Source organism: Neltuma alba, unplaced genomic scaffold (genome assembly GCF_004799145.2).
Source record: "Neltuma alba isolate B1F8T4 unplaced genomic scaffold, ASM479914v2 tig00011067_pilon, whole genome shotgun sequence".
Taxonomy (NCBI): domain Eukaryota; kingdom Viridiplantae; phylum Streptophyta; class Magnoliopsida; order Fabales; family Fabaceae; genus Neltuma; species Neltuma alba.
In genome coordinates, this window is record NW_021635810.1 from 336042 (window position 1) to 356222 (window position 20181).

Consider the following 20181-nt stretch of genomic DNA (forward strand, 5'->3'; position numbering starts at 1 on the left):
ATATGTAACTGATATGTTCAATGTAGTGGATCTCAAAATTTGACCTACATTCATACAAATTGCTGAAACACAAAAGCTGGGTTATGGATGATGGAGAAAAATTAAATACAATACCTATTGGTTGGGGTTTAGATTTCAGACTTGTTTTAATGGATCATTGCATTGGCTTGTTTTTAATCATGCAAGATAAAATTATAATAAGAAGGGAAAGAGTTTTAATGAGGCACACAAACCAAGGTTGCCTACTATTTCTTTTATAGGCAGGGTAAAAACCCTAGTTTATAGGAGCTGTGGACACACATCTATTGTACAAAAAATAAAAGAATATACTAAAACACTGATAGCTATATGTAGGATATAATACAATTGGGCTTTAGTTATTGGGCTTTGGGCTTAAGTATTGGTCTTGCTATATTCTTAACATTTCCTGTCAAACTAGATCTTGGTGATCTGACCAAGCCCAGTTTGTCCTTGAAGTTCTAGAACTTAGAGTGTGATAGAGCCTTGGTGAATAAATCGGCAATTTGTTTAGATGAAGGAACATAATGGACTAGAAGTTTCTAATCAAGAACTCTGTCCCTGATATAGTGAATATTGAGTTCTATATGCTTTGATCGAGCATGAAAAATCATATTTGTTGCCAAAGCTACTGCATTTAGATTATCACACTAGGCGACTGGAGGGTGTTTGAGATAAATACCGAGCTTGCGAATTAGAGATTGGAACCATGCAAGCTCAGTTGCTAAGTTAGCAAGAGCCCTATATTCAAATTCAGCTAAAGATTGTGCTACTGCCTGTTGCTTCTTTGCAGACCAGGAAATTAAGGAGTCACTTAGAAAAAAGCAGTAGCCTCCAATTGAGTTTTGATCATATGGACATACTGCCCCATCTGCATCTGAGAAACCTTACAAATTCAGGTAAGTGCTCTGTCTAATATGTAGAACAAGATCAATCTTCCCCTTTAAGTATCAAAGAATTCGTTTGAGTGCCTGCCAGTGTATGTCAGTCGATGAAGAAAGAAACTGACTCAATTTATTTACTACAAAAATGATATATGGCCTATTGTTGATTAAATATTGTAAGGCCCAAATTGCTTGTCCATACAAGGTAGGATTTTTAAGTGGTAAACCCTTGTCCTTTGAATAATGCCAATGAACAACCATAGGAGTAGGAATAGCTGAACAATTTGTCATTCCAAACCTATCAAGAATAGACAATATATATTTGCTCTGTTTTAAATATAATCATGTATCATCTTTGTAGGCTTCAATGCCAAGAAGTGATGAAGTGATCCCAGGTCCTTAAGAGCAAAATGAGAGTTTAGATGCTTGATAAACATTTCCATAATTCTTGATGAATTTTCGATTACCACTATGTCATCGACATAGATAAGGACAAATAAAACAAGATCTCTCTGTTTCAAGAAGAATAGAGCTATGTCGCATTTGGAATGAGCGAAACCCTAATTTAGCAATGTTGATCTCAGTTTATCAAACCAACCTCTAAGTGTTTGCTTTAAACCATAAAGAGCTTTCTTCAACAGGCAAACATGATGAGGAAATTTATGGGAAGTAAATCCTTCAGGTTGTCTCATTAAAACATGTCCTTGTAAATCTCCATTTAAGAAGGCATTATTAATATCTAATTGCCTAATTTTCTAGCCAAATGTTATAACAGGAGATGGGACAAACCTCAGTGTAGATGTTTTTAGTATAGGGTGAAAGGTCTCGTCAAAATCCTCTCCTGGTATCTGTTTGAAGCCTTTAGCAACTAATATGGCTTTAGGTTTTTAACCAGACCTATTGACTAAAGGTTTGGCTTTAAAGATCCGTTTGCAGTCTACAAGTTTCTTTTGACTATTGTAGGTAACTAATTCCCATGTATGATTCAACATAAGAGCTTTATATTCATTCATCATTGCCTGTTTCCATTTGGTTGAATTTAAAGCATCTTGAACACTTAATGGTTCTCTTAGAATGACTTCCTTTATTGTCACAGCTCAAACATATGGTAACTTAGGTTTGTAAACTCTAGTTTTGCTTTAGGTAATCATTTGGCGTCTAACTTGAGATTTATTTCTAGATTGTACTGTTGAGATTTGTGTGTTCTTCTCCTCTTGACTTTGTGTAGGAGAGTTGTAAATTTCCACTCTCTGAAGCTAAGGAACATTCAGTATTATTTTGTTCAGCCCGCTCATTTTGTGTCTCTGTTTGCGTAGGAGTTTGCGCAAGGTGCAGTTAAGGAGTTTCTGCTAACACCACTAAAGGGGAATTAGAATCATTCATTTGATTGTCTTGATTGACAATAGTAGTTGGACAAACACTCAGCAGAGAAGAAAGAGCAAACTGGAAAAATGCTCTTGGATGTACTTCTTCATCAGGTAATTTTCTTTTATTTAAGAACCCTGTTGAGAAAGGAAAACCACTCTCATTAAATACTACATATCGAGAGCCATAAACTCTACCTGTGGAGCTAAGACACTTGTATCCTTTGTGATTATTGCTATAATCAATAAAGACACACTTAGTAATTTTGAATTGCAACTTGTGTTCATTATAAGGTCTAAGATAAGGATAACAACTAGTGTCAAAAATCTTTAAATTTTCATAGTCAAGTAGTTTCCTTGTAAGTCTGAAAAAGGGAGAAATTCCACCCAAAACCAGTGAAACTAGTCTATTAATCAACTCTATAACAGTGTGGAAAGCTTCCCAACAATAGAATATGGGCATTTTAGCCTAAGTCAAAAGAGTCAAACCAATTTCCACTATGTGTCTATGTTTCCTTTTAGCTCTTCCATTTTGAGGAGATGTGTGAGAACATGAATGTCTGAAATGAATACTAAAGTCTTATAGTACTTTCAAAAAAATTTTGTGTTCACCTCCCCAATCACTTTGAACAATCTTAATTTGACTTTCAAACTGTTTTTAGCAAATTTTTTAAACTGAGTAAACATGTTTAGTGCCTCATATTTGGTTTTCAAAGGAAATATCTGAGAATATCTACTGTAATCATCAACAAACAGTATATAATATCTGGATCCATTCATAAATATAAGTGGTAAGGGACCCCAGAGATCAGTATGTATTAGTTCAAGTGGTTTCGAGGCATGTGAAGTAGATACTTTAAATGCAGAGAATGCATTTTACCAAATTTGCAAGATTCACAGAAACTAGGCACATTTTTATTACTACAAGAGACTTTCAAATTACATTCAACAACAATTTTGTTCAGAATTTTGTCACTAGGGTGACCAAGTCTACAATACCAAGAAGTCCTACTTAATACTTTGAAATTAGATGCTAAATTAATAGCTTCTTCAGCAACTAAGACTAAGTCTTCTCTACTGCCACTATTTCTATACTTCCTCTTATCTATAATTTGAAACATGCCTCCACTACTTGGTTTTCCCTACAACATTGTCTGTCCTGTTTCCTGAGCCTTCACAAAAACAACATTAGTGTTAAAGATCACATCATCTTGGTTATCATGAGCCATTTGATATATACCGAGCAAATTCTTTTTAGTAGTAGGAGTATATAAAACTCTAATCAACTTAACTTTTTGATTAGCAACATTTTGAATAGTTGAGGAACTAACTTTTTTCAACTCTTAGTTTAAAACCATCTCCAACAACTATGTTTGTCTTACCATTAGGCTCTGAAGGATTCTCAATCTTACTTATATCATTAGTCACATGGCTAGTTACGCCACTATCAAGATACCATGCATCATCATTTACTGCTTCAAGAGTAGCCTAATAATCATTGTCCAGGTCAATATAGGTGTTCCTGCTACCTGAGGGAACAAAGGATCTGTCATATCGATAAAAATATTTTTTTACTACATGACCAACTCTTTGAGAAAGTTGACATTTAGGAGGACCACCACTGTTTGAGTTACTGGTTCTGTCGAAGTCGCGTCCATTTTTACCACGTCCTCTTCTTCCTTTGTTTCCTCAGCCACTATGCTAGTTGTTTCTTGAAGATGAATCTTTATATCTGGGAGAAAAAATCTCATCCAGCTGAGCATAGTTAGCAAACTGAGAAGGAATGTTAGAAAGCTGCAGAAGTTACTCAAGACAACTTTCATAAGTAAAGAGTTGAGTTTGCATTTCTATCCAGTTTAAGTCATCAGCTTGATTAGAGAGTTACACAATGATGGGATTATAGTCTCTATCCAATCTAACCAAAGATTAAATGATTAGATCTGGTAGAGGCATGGGACTCCTAGCTAGGGACAGTGGCTTAGCCAAACTCTTCATCTAAGCAAGGTATTTGTGCATCTTCATAGAGCCTTTATAAGTTCTATGAAGTTCAGACTAAAGAATGAGGGGCCGAGACTTAGTTTAGGCATCGGCAATTTGTTTCACAACGACCAATAAACTGACAGGGGTTGAGACAGAAGTCATCTCTACAAAAACCTCCAAAGTCATCGTGTTGAGGAGCCATCCAAACAATAGTTGGTCTGTAGTGACCCAATCCTCAAATGCTGAGTTGATTTTTATCATTGTTTCCTCTGTAATGAACTAAGTAGGGCAGTATTTAGTCCCATTAATAAAGCCTTCCAGCTTGTGACCCTTGATAATGGGTATCACATGGATGAGCCATAATGAATAGTTGAGTATGTCCAGCTTGACAGACACCCATTAAGACAATAGACTATTTTTTTTAGTCAACTTGTCTAGTAAAGAAGCAATATCCATAGAGCTCTCATCACTTCCATTAGATTCATTGATAGATGACTCACTGGAATCATTAGGATTTGTCATTGGTAGCCAACCTTTGAGCTCTGATACCAAGATAAAATTATACTAAGAAGGGAAAGAGTTTTAATAAGGCGTACAGACCAAGGCTGTTTACTATTCCTTTTATAGGCAGGGTAAAAACCCTAGTTTACAGGAGATGTGGACACGTATCCACTATACAAAGAATAAAAGAGTATACTAGAACATTGACAACTATATACAGGATATAATACAACCGGGCTTTAGTTATTGGGCTTTAGGCTTGAACATTGGTCTTGCTATATTCTCAACAATATAGGAGTATCATTTTTATGTTTTGACTTGGAAAGTGAGACAGTCATCAATCCTCTAGTCCTTCTCCAGTATCATCCATGAAAGAAAGGAGTATAGAAGGAATCAACTCTGGAGAAGTAAAAGAAAGCCTCTATATATATTGTCCATTTCCAAATTGTCTTACATTTTGGACAATAAAAACTTATAGTATGGACCAATCATGGACTAAAGTTCTCAACTTTAGTATTAATATTTAGGATTATTGGCATCATTTATCTTTGCCAATGACATATTTTGTTGGTGCTGGCATTTTGATTTATCATCCTTGTAGATACTTTATCTATTATGAACCTTAAAAGCATGCATTCAAATTCTTTGAAGTTCGTGGAACCCTAGGCTCAGTGGAACTGATTTTTCATATTCCAAGTCTCATCAAACCAAGGGATGCTATGAAAGAAGGCAATATTGAATTGCTGAATTACCATTCACAGCAACATTGCCTATTTTATCCATATGTTCTTTACTTTTGACTTATAATCTCTTTTTTTTAATGATTTTTGTTTGATCTTATGTATAGTGTATTGATCCAAACTTTTCATAAATTCTTGGGCTCTTGTTCTTGCCTCATACTTTGGTTTGAACATTTTTTGTTTAATACCAAGAGGATTTAAACTACCAATGTAGATTGGGTCTAGTGAAAAGGGTTAGTTCCTCACAAAGTGATGAATCAAAGTTCGAATCTCTGCTAGAAGAGGTACCCACATTTAATGCCCAACATTGCCTCAAATAGGATTGCCTATTGGATACCTATGCATGGGAAAATAGAAGAAGAGGATTTAAACTTTGATTTCTATTACATCCCATCTCACTTCTTTCATTTGGATTAGCTTCAAGTTGTTTGCTTTTAGTACTTGATTGTTTTCTTTTATTGAAATGAACTTATACAGGTGTGCGACATTTAAATTGCAGGAGGAGAAGGAAATTCTGTTTATGGCTAAGTCTAAGGCTGATCTAGAGGAAGGCTGATCTGGAGGATATGTCTTATCGGATCAGGAGGAAGACTCCCTTTTAAGGAGTTTAACCAATTACAGGGGACAATACATATTTTGTTGAGCTAGCTTGTCTCTTTATGGAAGGATTATGTGAATTTTTGTGTAAAATTTGATCTTGTTTTGTTCTATGGATCTTGTCGATGAATTATTATGCTTCTTATATATATTGAATCATATTGATGTTAATTATAATACATATTTTTTATAGACATTGATGGAGCTCGATTTTGCTGTGGTTGATGTAGTACCATGCTTATATATAAAACCATGTTTATTAATTTTATTTTTCTGGTTATATTTCACTTGAGGTTTGGCTTTCGATAATCCACATGGCATGCTTCTCTTTTTTTGGTTTTTTTTTTTCAAATGTTTTCTAATTCATATTCTTAATTATATATTGCTAGTATTTAATATAAGATCTAATTTGTAGTTTAACCCTAAGTTTTATATTAAATATCAGAGGTAATGTGTGTATATGTTTGATACATGCATTTTAAAAGCGTTTTGCAATGCCTATGATTATATTAAATTGTAGGTGTGACTTGTGCTATTCGAAATTCCTGGCTTCCTCTTTTTGGTTTTGTGGCACCAGCATAACATAATTCATAGTCCCAAGTGTACATAATACATGTATCGTTGTAATTAATATATTAGATATTTAATTAAGTTTGATAATTATTCTGCTTTTCAAAGGTATTTTTTGGATGATAATCTTGTTGTCCAAGTCTATAAATATAGAGTATGTAGAAAATATAAAATATATTACCACGGTGCTGACAAGTTGAAATTAGCAAGTAAAAGTAATGTTCATAGTGTAGCACTACTGTGGTGAGAAGTTGGATTTAAGAAATCAAAGTAGGGTTCATAATGCAATAGGGGGCCCAAAAAAAAAGCACAGAGATGGCAATAATTCAAGGTACAACAATGGAAAAATCGCCCTTCAACCTCACTTTTCCAGTTTCTTTTTTAAGTTTCTATTCCAAAAGTAATCAACCAATTGAAATTTTGTATTGTGGTAATTGTTTCTCATGTGACTTTTCGTTGAATCTCACGTGACTTTTTGTTGTGAGGGATAATCTAATAAGCCTCTAGATGCTGGAAACTTTGGTCGCTTCAAAGACTTATTTTAAAAAAAAAATTTTGTTGAGCCTAGAATATTCGGTATCGTATACATTTTGAAGGGGTTTTAGTATTGGCCACAAAATTTTCTCCATACGTACCATTAAAGAGTGAACCCTTGAGTAGATACTAAAGAAGCTTAACTAAGTGCTAAGTGTGCTGGGTCTCATAGTTTGGTCACTTCAAAGCCATTGCTAACATGACAAGTTTATTTAACAGTAGTAAATAAATCTTAGATAAATGAGTAATGTTCAACATTGACTCACCTGCTTGTCTGCTACCTCCGATCCTTAACACTAACCTTCGATATTTAGTATAAGAACTATTTTAACTTTTAATTTGATCCTAAATATAAGATTCCAATCTATATTATTTCTCATATTTATCTATTTTTCTCAAGGTAATCATTGTAATTGTTACATATGTTAAAAGTTTCATTAAATAGTAATTCTAGTTAATGTACTTGATTAGTAAGGGTATTTTAGAAAAGACAAGACGTATTTATTACAGATAACTAACTTAAATAATTTTTTTAATCCACTTTGTCTCTCTCTTTTTTTTTCATTTTTCTTAAGAAAGTAGTATAAGAGTTAGTTAACTAATTTGAGTAGATTAAGAAAATTAGTTTAAGTTAGTTATTTGTAATAACTATATGTTGTCTTTTCTAAAATATCATTACTAATCATGTATATTAGTTAAAACAATTATTTGATAAAACATTTAACATGTACAACTACTACAATGACTGTGTTAGAAAAATATTAATAAATATTAGAGACAAAGGGTATTAGGGCCTTATATTTATGACTAAATTAAATGTCAATCTAACTCTTAAACTATCTCCTATTCTTAATATAAGAGTTAATCGACTAGTTTGAGTGGATTAAAAAAATTAATTTAGTTATTAGTAATAAATATATATTGTCTTCCTTAAAATACCATTGCTAATAATACGTATTAATTAGAATTATCATTTGATGAAACATTTGACATGTACAACTACTATGAGGATTACTTTGAAAAAAATGGATAAATATAAGAAATAAAGTGGATTGAGATCTTATATTTACGAATAAATAAAAAGTCAAACTAACTTTTATATTAAAGATTAAAAATAATAGTAAGGATTAGAGGTAGTATTAAAATTATGCCAACCTTTCAATGAGTGTGTATTATAGTCTTTTTAGTGGCAATCCACTTCCGGAACAACACATGCTCTAAATAATTCATGTGACATAACCATCATTGATTTTTTTAGGACAAATTGCAATTAAAGACCATGAAATTTGAAAAACACGGATACTGACCCGTGACAACCTCACTATGTCTTTTGACAACTATTGTCAATTGTCAAAAGACATAGTGAGGTTGTCACGGGTCTTTATTTGCGTTTTCAAATTTTTGGGTTTTTTTTTGTGATTTCTCCTATTTTTTTAATGAGTTTTGCACAACGATAGTCATATTTGGAGATGTTTTTGTTTAACCGACAACGAGATAATATAATAAAGAGAGAATTATAATAAGATCCCAATAAAAAAATAATTACTAAAAAATATTAATAACAATTTAAGCAGCTTATAATAACAAGTTCTAAATTAAAAAGTAACAACGTATGAGATTTGTTCTTAATTACACATACTTTTCCTCTATGTTGATAACATACATTTTAATCTAAACCATTAACAGTGTTAAAGCATATTCTGAAAAGATCCTTTAACTATTTTTTCAATATAAATAAATATTAGAATAAATCTTGTTTACCACTTTACCCCTCATTATATTAAATCCCTAATTTATCTTTTAATATTAATATTTATTAATAATCTATTTAATTATTTTTACTAAATTTGCTATATTAAGACATAACTTTATAATTTAATTGAAAATATGTATATATAATTACAAAATATTTTCAGCTAAAGAAAGAGTAGAGGAAAAAAAAAAGAATATAAGAGTATTTCTCATTCAATTAAGATCCTAAATATATGATATATATACCCTTTATTTATAGGCACAACTTTACAACTTTAGTAGAATTTACAAATTACATGATAATAATAGATATTATCTCCGATTCTAATTATAAGATCTTGTTTGTAATTTATAAACAAAGTCTTATAATTAAGATTAGAAGTAGTAATTGTGAATTATGGAGATAAAATAATATATTGATGATAATGGAAGAGATATGAACATTTACAAATACATTATTATATTCATAACATCAGCTAATCTATATATTTAAAAAATTGCATCACACAATTGATAACAAATAAATAAAATTAAACATTTAAATTTACCATAAAATAGAAATTTGCATTTATAAAATTAATTAAATTTATAATATGGTAATCCTTCTAATAGTGTAACACAAAACATTAAAATATGTATTAAAATTATTTTTAATTTTAGATAAAGATATATTATATGTGATTAAATAATAATTATTAAGTAATATTCACGTTGTGAAGGGGTATTTTAGTCAAAATAATGAGTCGATCTTATGATTTAATAGTCAACTAATAGTTGGGTGAATAGAAGTTTAATCTCAAAACTAGAAAGAAGGTTTGTGCAATATATATTTTGATTTTAAAAAAGATTCATATAGGTTTTCAAAATAAATAAAAAGTCTCTATAATTTAGATTAAATAGAGGAGACGTTGATGGATTTTACTTTTATAAAAATTATATTTTTGCTTTCGATTTTTAATATAAGAGTTTGTTTTGACTTTTAATTTGATTGTATATTTGTTTTTGATATTTATCTTTTTTTAAAAATAATTATTATAATAGTTGTACATATTAAATATTTTAGCTAATAGTAGTTTTAGATTTTTAGCTAATACAAACGATTAGTAAAGATATTTTTTAAAAAAAAATTATTATAAATAATTAATTTAACTATTAAATTTTATATTACTCGTAAACGTAGTATTGATCGTAAGAATGCTTTTTATTTTTTAGGCCTACTTGAATGCCGAGAAGGAGAATCCCAAACTTGGACACCTTTAACCGGGTTCGGATCACCGCGGCATGTTCAGGACCTTGTTTTAGGATAAACCTAACTAAAGACTTTGCTCTTGCGCTGCCCAGCGCCGATAAAAGCTCCCGTCGACGGCGACCTCAGTGTCGTATTGTCGAGAATCACACCTATTCTTCCGTGTCAGACTTGTTGACTTCCTCTCCTCTTTCTATTTTACTACTATTTTCATTTCTTGTTCGAACTGTACAATTGAATTAGTAGATTCAAATTAGTTTGTGCGGCCGGGATTCTTTTTCCGGCGTAATGATTTTGAGAGTGGCAGTACTTATAAATGCGATTTTATTATTGGGCAAGTTGTGTTTTCCGCGTGTTGCAGAGCTGTAGATATGATGGGTTTAGACCATGTTTTCTTTAGCCCTAGTAGGTCCAAGGATAGTCCACAAGTTTTCATATTGTTTGGCTATTTCTCGCAAGCTTTGTGACCAGCCATTTGATGGTGACCGTGTTGAAAGTGGATTTGATTTTGTCGAGGAACCGTTGAGGAGAATGTGGAATCAATCGGATTTTGATGCCATTGGAAATAGAGGTCATAATTCGCATGAGGATGAGAGCAATAACCCGAAACATTTTTCACTTAGACAGGGATTCTTAGAAAGCGTGAAGATAGATGCTGAGCGGGTTTATGAAGTTCTTCGCCAGGATGGTCCTGGAATTGATGCCAGATTGGTTTTAAATGAGTTGGATGTAAGGCCATCAGGTCTTCTTGTTAGACAAGTTCTCTTTTGTATTTTGAAGAATATTAGTTGTGAAAGTAAGACCCGGTATGCAAAATTGGCCCATAAATTTTTTGTTTGGTGCAGTCAGCAGCAGAATTACCAGCATACTGCTGATTCCTATCACTTAATTATGAAGATATTTGCAGAGTGCGAAGAGTTTAAAGCAATGTGGAGGCTAGTCGATGAGATGAATGAGAAAGGAATCCCTACGACTGCACGAACATTTCACATTTTGATTTGTACTTGTGGTGAGCTAGGCTTCGCTAAGAAAGTGGTGGATAGGTTCTTAAAATCAACTATGTTTCACTATAGGCCCTTTAGGCACTCCTACAATGCAATCCTCCATTGTCTTCTCAATCTAAAGCAGTACAAGTTAATTGAGTGGGTTCATCAACAGATGTTGCTTGAGGGTCTTCCCTCAGATATTTTAACTTATAATATTGTCATGTATGCCAAGTACAGACTTGGGAAGTTGGATCAGTTCAACATATTGCTTGATGAGATGGGTAAAAATGGGTTTTCTCCTGATTTTCATACTTATAACATTCTTCTTCACGTTCTTGGTAAAGGAGACAAACCACTTGCAGCCCTTAATCTCCTAAATCACATGAGAGAAACAGGTATAGAGCCAACTGTTCTTCATTTCACCACATTGATAGATGGACTCAGCAGAGCTGGGAACATGGATGCTTGCAAATATTTTTTTGATGAAATGATAAAGAATGGATGCATGCCAGATGTGGTGGCTTACACGGTAATGATCACAGGATATGTAGTGGCTGGTGAGATCGAGAAAGCTCAAGAAATGTTCCATGAGATGATTTCTAAACAACAAATCCCAAATGTATTCACATACAATTCTATGATTCATGGATTGTGTATGGCAGGAAAGTTTGATGAAGCATGTTCAATGCTCGTAGAAATGGAGGCTAAAGGTTGTAATCCAAATTTTGTTGTGTACAGCTCCTTACTAAGTAGTTTGAGGAAAGCTAAAAAGCTTGCTCAAGCTCATGAAGTAATGAAGCAGATGATGGAAAAGGGAAAGTACGCCCATCTACTTTCAAGGCTCAAAGGGCACAAGAGATAGCCAGATATAGATTCTCTGACTGGAGATGACTCAAGGGCATCAACTCATAAATCTTGTTTACTGAGATGATTCACCTGCTTCTTTTTCAGCTGGTATAGAAGGTGGGGAAACTATTCCCTCTGCATTTGCGATGCCGCTTACTTCTCAAGGTGAAGATGCATAAAATGTCTTTTACTTCTATTGCATTATGTGCAATAATTAATTCTTTCCTTGGGCCTCTCTTTTCTCCCCATACCATTACCTTCAAATGTGTTTGAGGTGTATATTTAACATGGAACTTGGATCCTTGCCGGGTAGCTGTCTAGAATATGATTACTTTTGTTTTCCTGTAACTAGGGTTAGGGTTAACAGGATAAAGCATAGATAGTCTTCTAGAAAAATGGTGAAGTTAACTAGCTAATTTGATATTCTAGATGCTCTTCACCTTTTGGAAGTAATAGATGACCCCGTATCCCAAACTAAAATTCTGCATTAGATATGGAGGAATAACATCCACCTGCTTGTGTGAAGCATGCAAATGTCAGTTGTACAATTAGTAATTTTATCGCTGCGCTCTTTATCACCTTAATAGTCTTAGTGATGTGATACATAGCATGTGAGTTTCCTTCATATAATTTAAACGATGAATATTTACTGGATTTGGAGTATTTGTTATCTTGATTCAAGAAGTTAATTGCGGGCCAAAAGATGCAGTAAGTTTATTGACATATATCGAGAAATTTATACTTTCTTAGCAATCTAGCTTGTCAGGTATTGACATCAAAAGATGGGCTCTATTTGTAGTCTAACTTAGTTTTCACTATTCAGATAACTTGTCTTGGGATTGTCTTACTGAAATTTTATGTTTCCAAGGTAAGCTAATGAGAAGAAAGGCTGATGATAGATTTTTTCCTCTCTCATTTCATGGATTTCATCTTGGGCTCATTGGTAGTGTAGGAAAATAAATTGAGGAAAGTTGCAACTACTACTGTGATCTTTGCTTTTGATTCTAATGTCCCAAATCTCTAACAGTGACAACTGACCCTTTGGTCTATCTGCAATAAGCCCCGTATTGTTTAGAATGGAAGTTAGATCTGACTATAACTTATCCTATTACTAAAATGTTGTGAGGGCCTTGACATTTTCCCCCTGAACAGATTGCCAAATGTGCTATGTGAAGAACAACTATACACAAGATTATGAAAGAAACAGTAGTAACACTAAGTTACTTCCCCTACTAGCATTCTCAAACAACCACAGAAAGATGAAAAGGCTATTGAGAATTCTACAGAATACTGAACAGCACTGATGTTTCAAATGACACTGATAGAGTGAAGTATGGATTGCAGTTTCCGAACACTAGCAAATAGGATGAACAAAATGGCTTGAATACAGAACTAAAATCTCAAGAATATGGCACGTTTGCCAACTTTTGAGAGGCTGGCTCTCACCACCAGTACCTTTTCTCTTTATATGCCCCTGTCAAAAATTTTATAACTACTCCCTTCTACTTTTTCATCATGACTATCTTCTGCTCATATGCTTGTCTGTCTTATCTGGTCTTAACATCTGTGCTTTTTTCTGAAACATTGGTCCTACCCTTCTGCCCTTTAGGCACTCCCTTATCTCTCCTTATGTGGTGGCAATAGAGTTTGGTACCCATCAAATACTCTTCCTGATGCTAATACCCAATTTGGCTTCATCTCAAGAGAAATGTGGAATTTTCCCCCCTAAAAATTGGCATCAGATATATATGAAAGAAAGGTCTTGCTTCATTAAGTTTTGATCTTCAGCTACTTTTGGGAATCAACCCTTACCTTCTGGTTTTTTGGCTAGTTAACGAATGTAATAATTAAAGATACAAAACTGATCCCATCATTACTGCTTTTTACTGCTTACGAGCGAATAAAATTCTCTGATGTCTATGTTTCCATTACAGCATACTAGGGAATCAATTACCTTGATTTTTGTCACTGCCTCTCAAGCTTTGGAATGAATTTTCCATATGCAGCTTGCTCACCATCGTAAAAAATTTACACTTAGACATTTGTTGAGAATATTTGCTGCTTGACTTTCTGTATAAATATAAGAAGTGCTAGCTAATCAAATGTTCCTTCTTTTTTTGTGTTTTTTTTTTTTTTTTGCCATCAAATGTCAAGCATATTGTCCATGAAATATGTATCAACTTACATTTGTTTGGTTCTATCATCCTTTGCTGGTTTGTAGACATGTATCTTCTTGCGTGTGTTACCATGTAAATTCTTGTCCTGGGCATTATTATTTGTCATTAGTTGATTTTTGTCTTGCAACTCATGTCTCTGCCGATGAAAAGCTGCAATGCTTCAGGTTAAGTAGTTGTAATGCTTCAACCTGAGTAGGTTCATTCCCTCCCCCCCCCCCCAGATATGTCCGGTCTTGGTTTTCCTCCTAAACAATATTGAGAAGCTGACTATTATTTACATCCTTATCAGAATCCATTTATTTTGATTTGCTGATTAATTAATTGTTGGAAATTAATAGAAAAATAGAAGGCGGGGCCAATGGTCGAGATTTGAGAAGCTTTACTGGAAGTTGCCAAGAGAGATATCATTGCAACAAGAAGTCGCTATTACAGAAGTATGAAGCTGGAGTAGAATGGCATTACAAGCTTGCTGGTAGCGAGATAGTGGCTGTTGAAGGTTGAAGAAGAGGGTAAGTGGTGATGGCAGAGTGAAAAAAACGAGTGATCAGGTTAAAAAAGATTGCAAGGGCAAATTTGTCAATAAATAAGATTAAAGAGGCTAGAATTGTCAGAAAAAGTCATTTTCCGTGGAAGGGGGCACTTTTTCCCTCGCCCCAATGGAAGCAAACGTCCACCATTTTGATGAGGAAGCCAACTTCAAATGCACCAAGCATACATTTTTTTAGGCTTCCATCCTGACTTTCACTTCCCTTGTCCCCCGTCCATTTGTACCAAATGGGGCCCCAGATTCCTGCTCGTGTGCTAGTATAATGAGCAATGTTTGGATTCATATGTTCTATATTTACTGTGTATTGTGATGATCTTAGAAATAGAATATCTGGTGCTTCCCGCACATGACAGTTGTGTAGTTGACTTATGATATGCTAGGCTTTGTTACATACTTGAACAACGAACAGGGTAAAAGTTGGGGACAGCAGACGATGTGGTATCTGTTGAGCAGCAAGTTTAAATGCTGGCTGTAAGACCAGCTAGTTGATGTTGCGATGGTGCATCTGTTAGCTAAATAATTTTTGATCAGTTGACTTATGATCAGCATTTTTTGTCGTTAACAAAACGCAACAAACTCACTCTGAAAGGTTAGCATCAAGGTTATCAAATTGGGATATGAATTGTGAATTGGAAAGCCTATTTTTTAAATCTTGAATCGAAACTTATCAAGAATCGCAAGATTCATGAACAATTATTAAAGATGATATATAGGTAATTTTATAGAAGAGAACATCAAAAGTTTATAGATATTAGGTTCTATACACTCACAAAAAATTAAAAAAGCAATACATATCAAATTTCAATGACAAATAGTCTCCAAAATCAATTAGGGAATAAAAAAAAAAAGGTTTTGATTGATATTTGATAAGCTGAAAGTGATAAGTGCATTAGGGAGCATTCATACAACAGATTGCCTCCTATAAATAACAAAAAAATCAGAAAAAATAAACATGAAAAAAGTTTTTTAGCGTGTTGAGTCAGATCCAGTGTGACTCAACACTGCTTGAATCGTATGATTCTGGTGTGAATCGCCAATTCTAATGTGAATTGTATGATTTAAGCCACAAAAAGATACAATAGGAGATTCGTATATTTTATTGTCTATTTTATCTCGAATCGCAAAATTCGGATTGTGAATCGTGGGATTCTAACTACACTGGTTAGCATCCCTAAGAGGTAAAGGCACCATTCCCTATGCAACATGCAACTTTGACCTCCTGCTTGTTTTTACCTAGATGTGGTACGGGCTTGTTGATGTATTGGTTGTGTTTGTGGAAATCGTTGCCAAAACTCTTCCATTAGCATCTTTTCACACAAACGTTATGTGCGTGTTTAGGAGTCTTATCCCCTGTGTCAAGGTACTGAGGGAGTCTATTAACCACCTATGTCTGTTTCTTCCGTTTATTCAGGCGATCTGGTTCAGGTCACTAGTGAGAACAAGATCAGATCGCATATTCCTTGGGGATATTACAGAATGGCTGTAGAAATGGCTTGATCGGTTACGATATAGTCATATAAGTAATCTAGATGTGTCAGAATAGGAAAATTTCTTAGATGAAGGGCTGTGATCCTGAATTTTCATTTCAATTAAGCAATCAGCTTGGTTGTTAATACGATGTTGGTTCAGATTGCTAAACTGAGACTGTCAGTTATTTCCTTATTCATGTTAAGTATTGATTTGAGTAGCCTGATGTATTACTAGACAGATAAAAGAGATTGAGTGTTGATCCCAGTTTGATTTGGTAATGCCATATCTTGAAAATGGGTTTGGATGGTGTATTCTACCACTAGAGGATCAAACGGGTATTTAAGGCAATTCAATGTGCTCTATGGATCAGACTTCTTCAGTTAATTTTCAACAATCCTCAAGATTGTCTGGTTGCACTTCCGTTATCTTTCGTGTATTAATATCAAATTTTGAACGTGCTACAACTGATTCAGATCACAGGTTTTGCACCAAGGTATATTTGCATATGCTGAATCAACTCATTTAGGACTTATTTGAATTAATCTTGGTAAAAGTAACTTTTGTTCCCTGACTTTTGCAAACTAATGTTGCGGTAAAATTCAATTACTGCAATATGATTTATATTTAGATAGGCTCTTATAAAAAAAAGTCAATTTGAGAGAGATTTGTTTAGATGATACACTGAGAAGTTGATTTCAAAAAATTCAAGTATAGAAAATGTTGACAGCTAAAAGTGAGTAAGAAAAAATTGTTTCAAATATAATTATTTTCATTCAATGTGAGTTCGAAGTGCTTTTCCTTCCTTGAAATCAGTTTGGGATGGCTCCAATGCCTTCCCTCAAAGTTATATTAACTCTGAATTAGTGTCAAATTTAGAGTAAGACCTCAAATCCATTATTGTCTTGTCTGTTAGGATTGCTTGGAGATTGTTCCTGACTTCCTATTATACCAAAAGCTATTTGTAGTGTATATCTGAATCATTGTCGGCTCACATAGCTGGAAATTGGAATCACGTTGGATCTAATTAATGGGATTGGGCTCACTAGGCTGATCACTGTGGACTTCTGTTTTCCAATTTTTTTAGCAGGAAGCTTAACTTTGGATATTTAACTAAAGTTTTACTTTCATTTCCATTGAATTGTATTACTTTCTGTACTTAATATAAAAACTAATTAAATAATTTAAGTAGATTAAAAAAATTAGTTAAGTTAGCTATTTGTAATAAATAGGTGTTATCTTTCCTAAAATATCTTTACTAATCATATGTATTAACTAGAATTACTATTTGGTAAAACTTTTAATATGTGCAATTACTACAAGAATTATTTTAAATGAAAATGGATAAATATGAGAGACAGAGTAGATTGAGGTTTTATATTTAGAACTAAATTGAAAGTTAAAAGACCTGAGGTAGTATAATTTAAAATTATTTAAATTATAAATATTCACCTGCAAATTTTGTCTACTAATTTCATATTTTAAAACGACTTTTAAAATGAAGTTATAGAAATAAAAATTTATTTAAAAAATACTAACCAATAGTGAAAAATTCATTATGCCCAAGTTACGGAAATGATATATATATATATATATATATATATATATTGACACAAACAGAAATGATATTTTATATCTTCACAACTGTATTCAATTTTATAACGCTTATGATTTAAAAAGTTGTAAGAGAATCATTATAGTTTATAAAGTTTAAATTTATTTATCATAATACTTTTTTATTACTGTTATCTTAATACTTTAAATATGTATAATTCATATTGTTATAATGTAATGAAATCTTAACAACAAATATAATAATAAGGAGCAAATTAAAAATTATTTAAATTACAAAGACTTAACCATAAATATAAAAATTATAAGTTAAATAAACAAATAATAAAGATAGCATACATAATTTTCTCTAGAATTTCTAGGACCAAATGTTCATTTTTCCTTATATTTCTTCTCTTCTTCCTTCTTCTCTTCTTCTTTCTTCTCCTCTTCCTTATTAGGTCCCACTGATATTATCTTCACTTTTCCCACTTTCTTCAGCTTCTTCACCACTGCCACTACGTCCATTTGACCTATCACTGCTAACTTCTGCTATACAATATCAGCAATAATCGAATCCATTCCTGTCTCCTAATAATACTAACCTCAGATTATCACAAATAATCCTAAGGTTGAAAACTCTGATTCAGTGCGAGATTAATTCAGAAAGAGGCTCTATGAATTGACTTAAATGGAACTATTTTAGCCTATTACTACTGAATTTGCCTTACACACTGAATCTAAATAATTCAGAGAATTTGGAAGGGTTTCAAAACCTAATACCATAGACATCATCAGCAAAGGCTTCTATTGTTTTTTTCTTTGTTTTGTCATCCGTCATAGTCATGACTTTTAGAACCAACTTCTGCGCGGAAGGATCGAGAAATATGGGGAAAAGGAGAAGAAAATGGGTTGTGTTATAAACAAACATAAAGTTTGCTCATTTGAATCTGAATTATTCTGAGACATAAACAGACTCCTCTGGTATTATTTATAAGATAGAGGGAGAAGATTTTTCTTGGTGTTATTTATAACTTATTTCATTAATTTTCAGCATGAATATACTATTTTACCCTTCATTTATTATAGTATATTCCTCTGGTTCTATTTATAGAGCAGAGAGAGAAAACATTTTTTGTCTTATTTATAAAGTGCTGAGAGAAACTTTTTATATAGATATACAATTTTACCCTTCAATATTTATTATTATATTGAGATATAATATATACTCCTCCGGTCTTTAATATAAGACCTACTTAACTAATTTGATTAGATTAAAGAAGTTAGGTAAGTTAGCTAATTATAAAAAATATGACATGTTTTTTTAAAATACCATAATCATCTTTTTTAATATCCTCCGTCTTACACTTACTTGATTATGATTGAGGGAGTATCCACATAGGTAATTTAGGAAAAATTGATAAATATGAGAAATAAGTCTTATTTCAGGACCAAAGTGAACTTAACAATTAGGTCCTATATTAAGGACCGAGAGAGTATTAAATAAGGATAAAATTAGAAAGTTGTTGAATTTTAAATGAAATTTAATGAAATTTAAAGTTATTCCTAGTCTGTGTAAAGCATATTGAAAAATTGAAAAAGATTTATAAATAAGACTAGAGGAATAGATAGTTATGTTTTAAAAGATGTATATATTAAATAAGAATAAAATTGAAAAGTTATTTTAAGGGAAAATGACAAGAAAATATCACCTGAATTTCAAAAAGACAAATAAGGCACCTGAATAAGCAAAATGACAAATAAGGGACTGGGTACCAATCTGGAATTCAGATTTTTGGCCAAAAGACGAAATTGCCCTGATGAGTGAGGTAAAAGGAAGTGAAAATGATGAGAAAATAAACATAGAACCAGGTTGAGCAGCACGTGAAGAAGGAAAGAGGAATGCTGGAGCAACACATTAAAGCTGAAAAGAGGTAAGTTTAAGTCGGTAGTCTTAGGAAATGGTATAATCTTACTCCTCCGCATCACCATTTTGTTGGGACTGCTGATTTAATAGATTTTGGTTGTGGGCAAGAGGGTTTGTAGCAAGAGAGAGAGTGAACATGTCACATTACGTGATAGTGGGGTTTGGGTAGTTCTTTTTTGTGGCTGTTTTATGGAACAATGGTGGGGACGGGTGTGTTGGAGATGAGGTTTTATACTTTATATTGACTATTTCGAATGACGTAACGGAAATCAAAAAAGTGGCAAGCAATTGCGTAGGTGTGAAGTTTGCATTCAGGTGGTGAACGTTGTTAAAATCAATAATGGAGTTGTGAAACCCTATAATAAAATTGTGAATAGAAGAAAAGTTTCTCTTTGTGTGTGTGTTTTAGATGTCACATACGTTGATGGAAACTAATTCGCGCAAAAGTTAATTTTTTTTATTTAATGTTGTTTGCTGCAGGTTAGCAAATAGTG

The 20181-nt window shown here is 32.9% G+C and overlaps 1 protein-coding gene across 2 annotated transcripts; it reads left to right on the forward strand.

Annotated features, from left to right (window-relative positions):
- Positions 1–10229: 10229 nt before the first annotated feature.
- LOC114761056 (pentatricopeptide repeat-containing protein At1g55630-like) lies at positions 10230–15304 on the forward strand. 2 transcript variants are annotated; one of them, XM_028950369.1, is made up of 2 exons: positions 10230–12135; positions 14534–15304. In XM_028950369.1, the coding sequence occupies exon 1, from the start codon at positions 10574–10576 to the stop codon at positions 12032–12034; it is 1461 nt and encodes a 486-aa protein (XP_028806202.1). In that variant the 5' UTR covers positions 10230–10573; the 3' UTR covers positions 12035–12135; positions 14534–15304. The 2 variants fall into 2 exon arrangements, with proteins under 2 accessions (XP_028806202.1, XP_028806201.1); XM_028950368.1 differs by having other exon boundaries at positions 10230–12183; positions 14534–15287.
- Positions 15305–20181: the final 4877 nt, after the last annotated feature.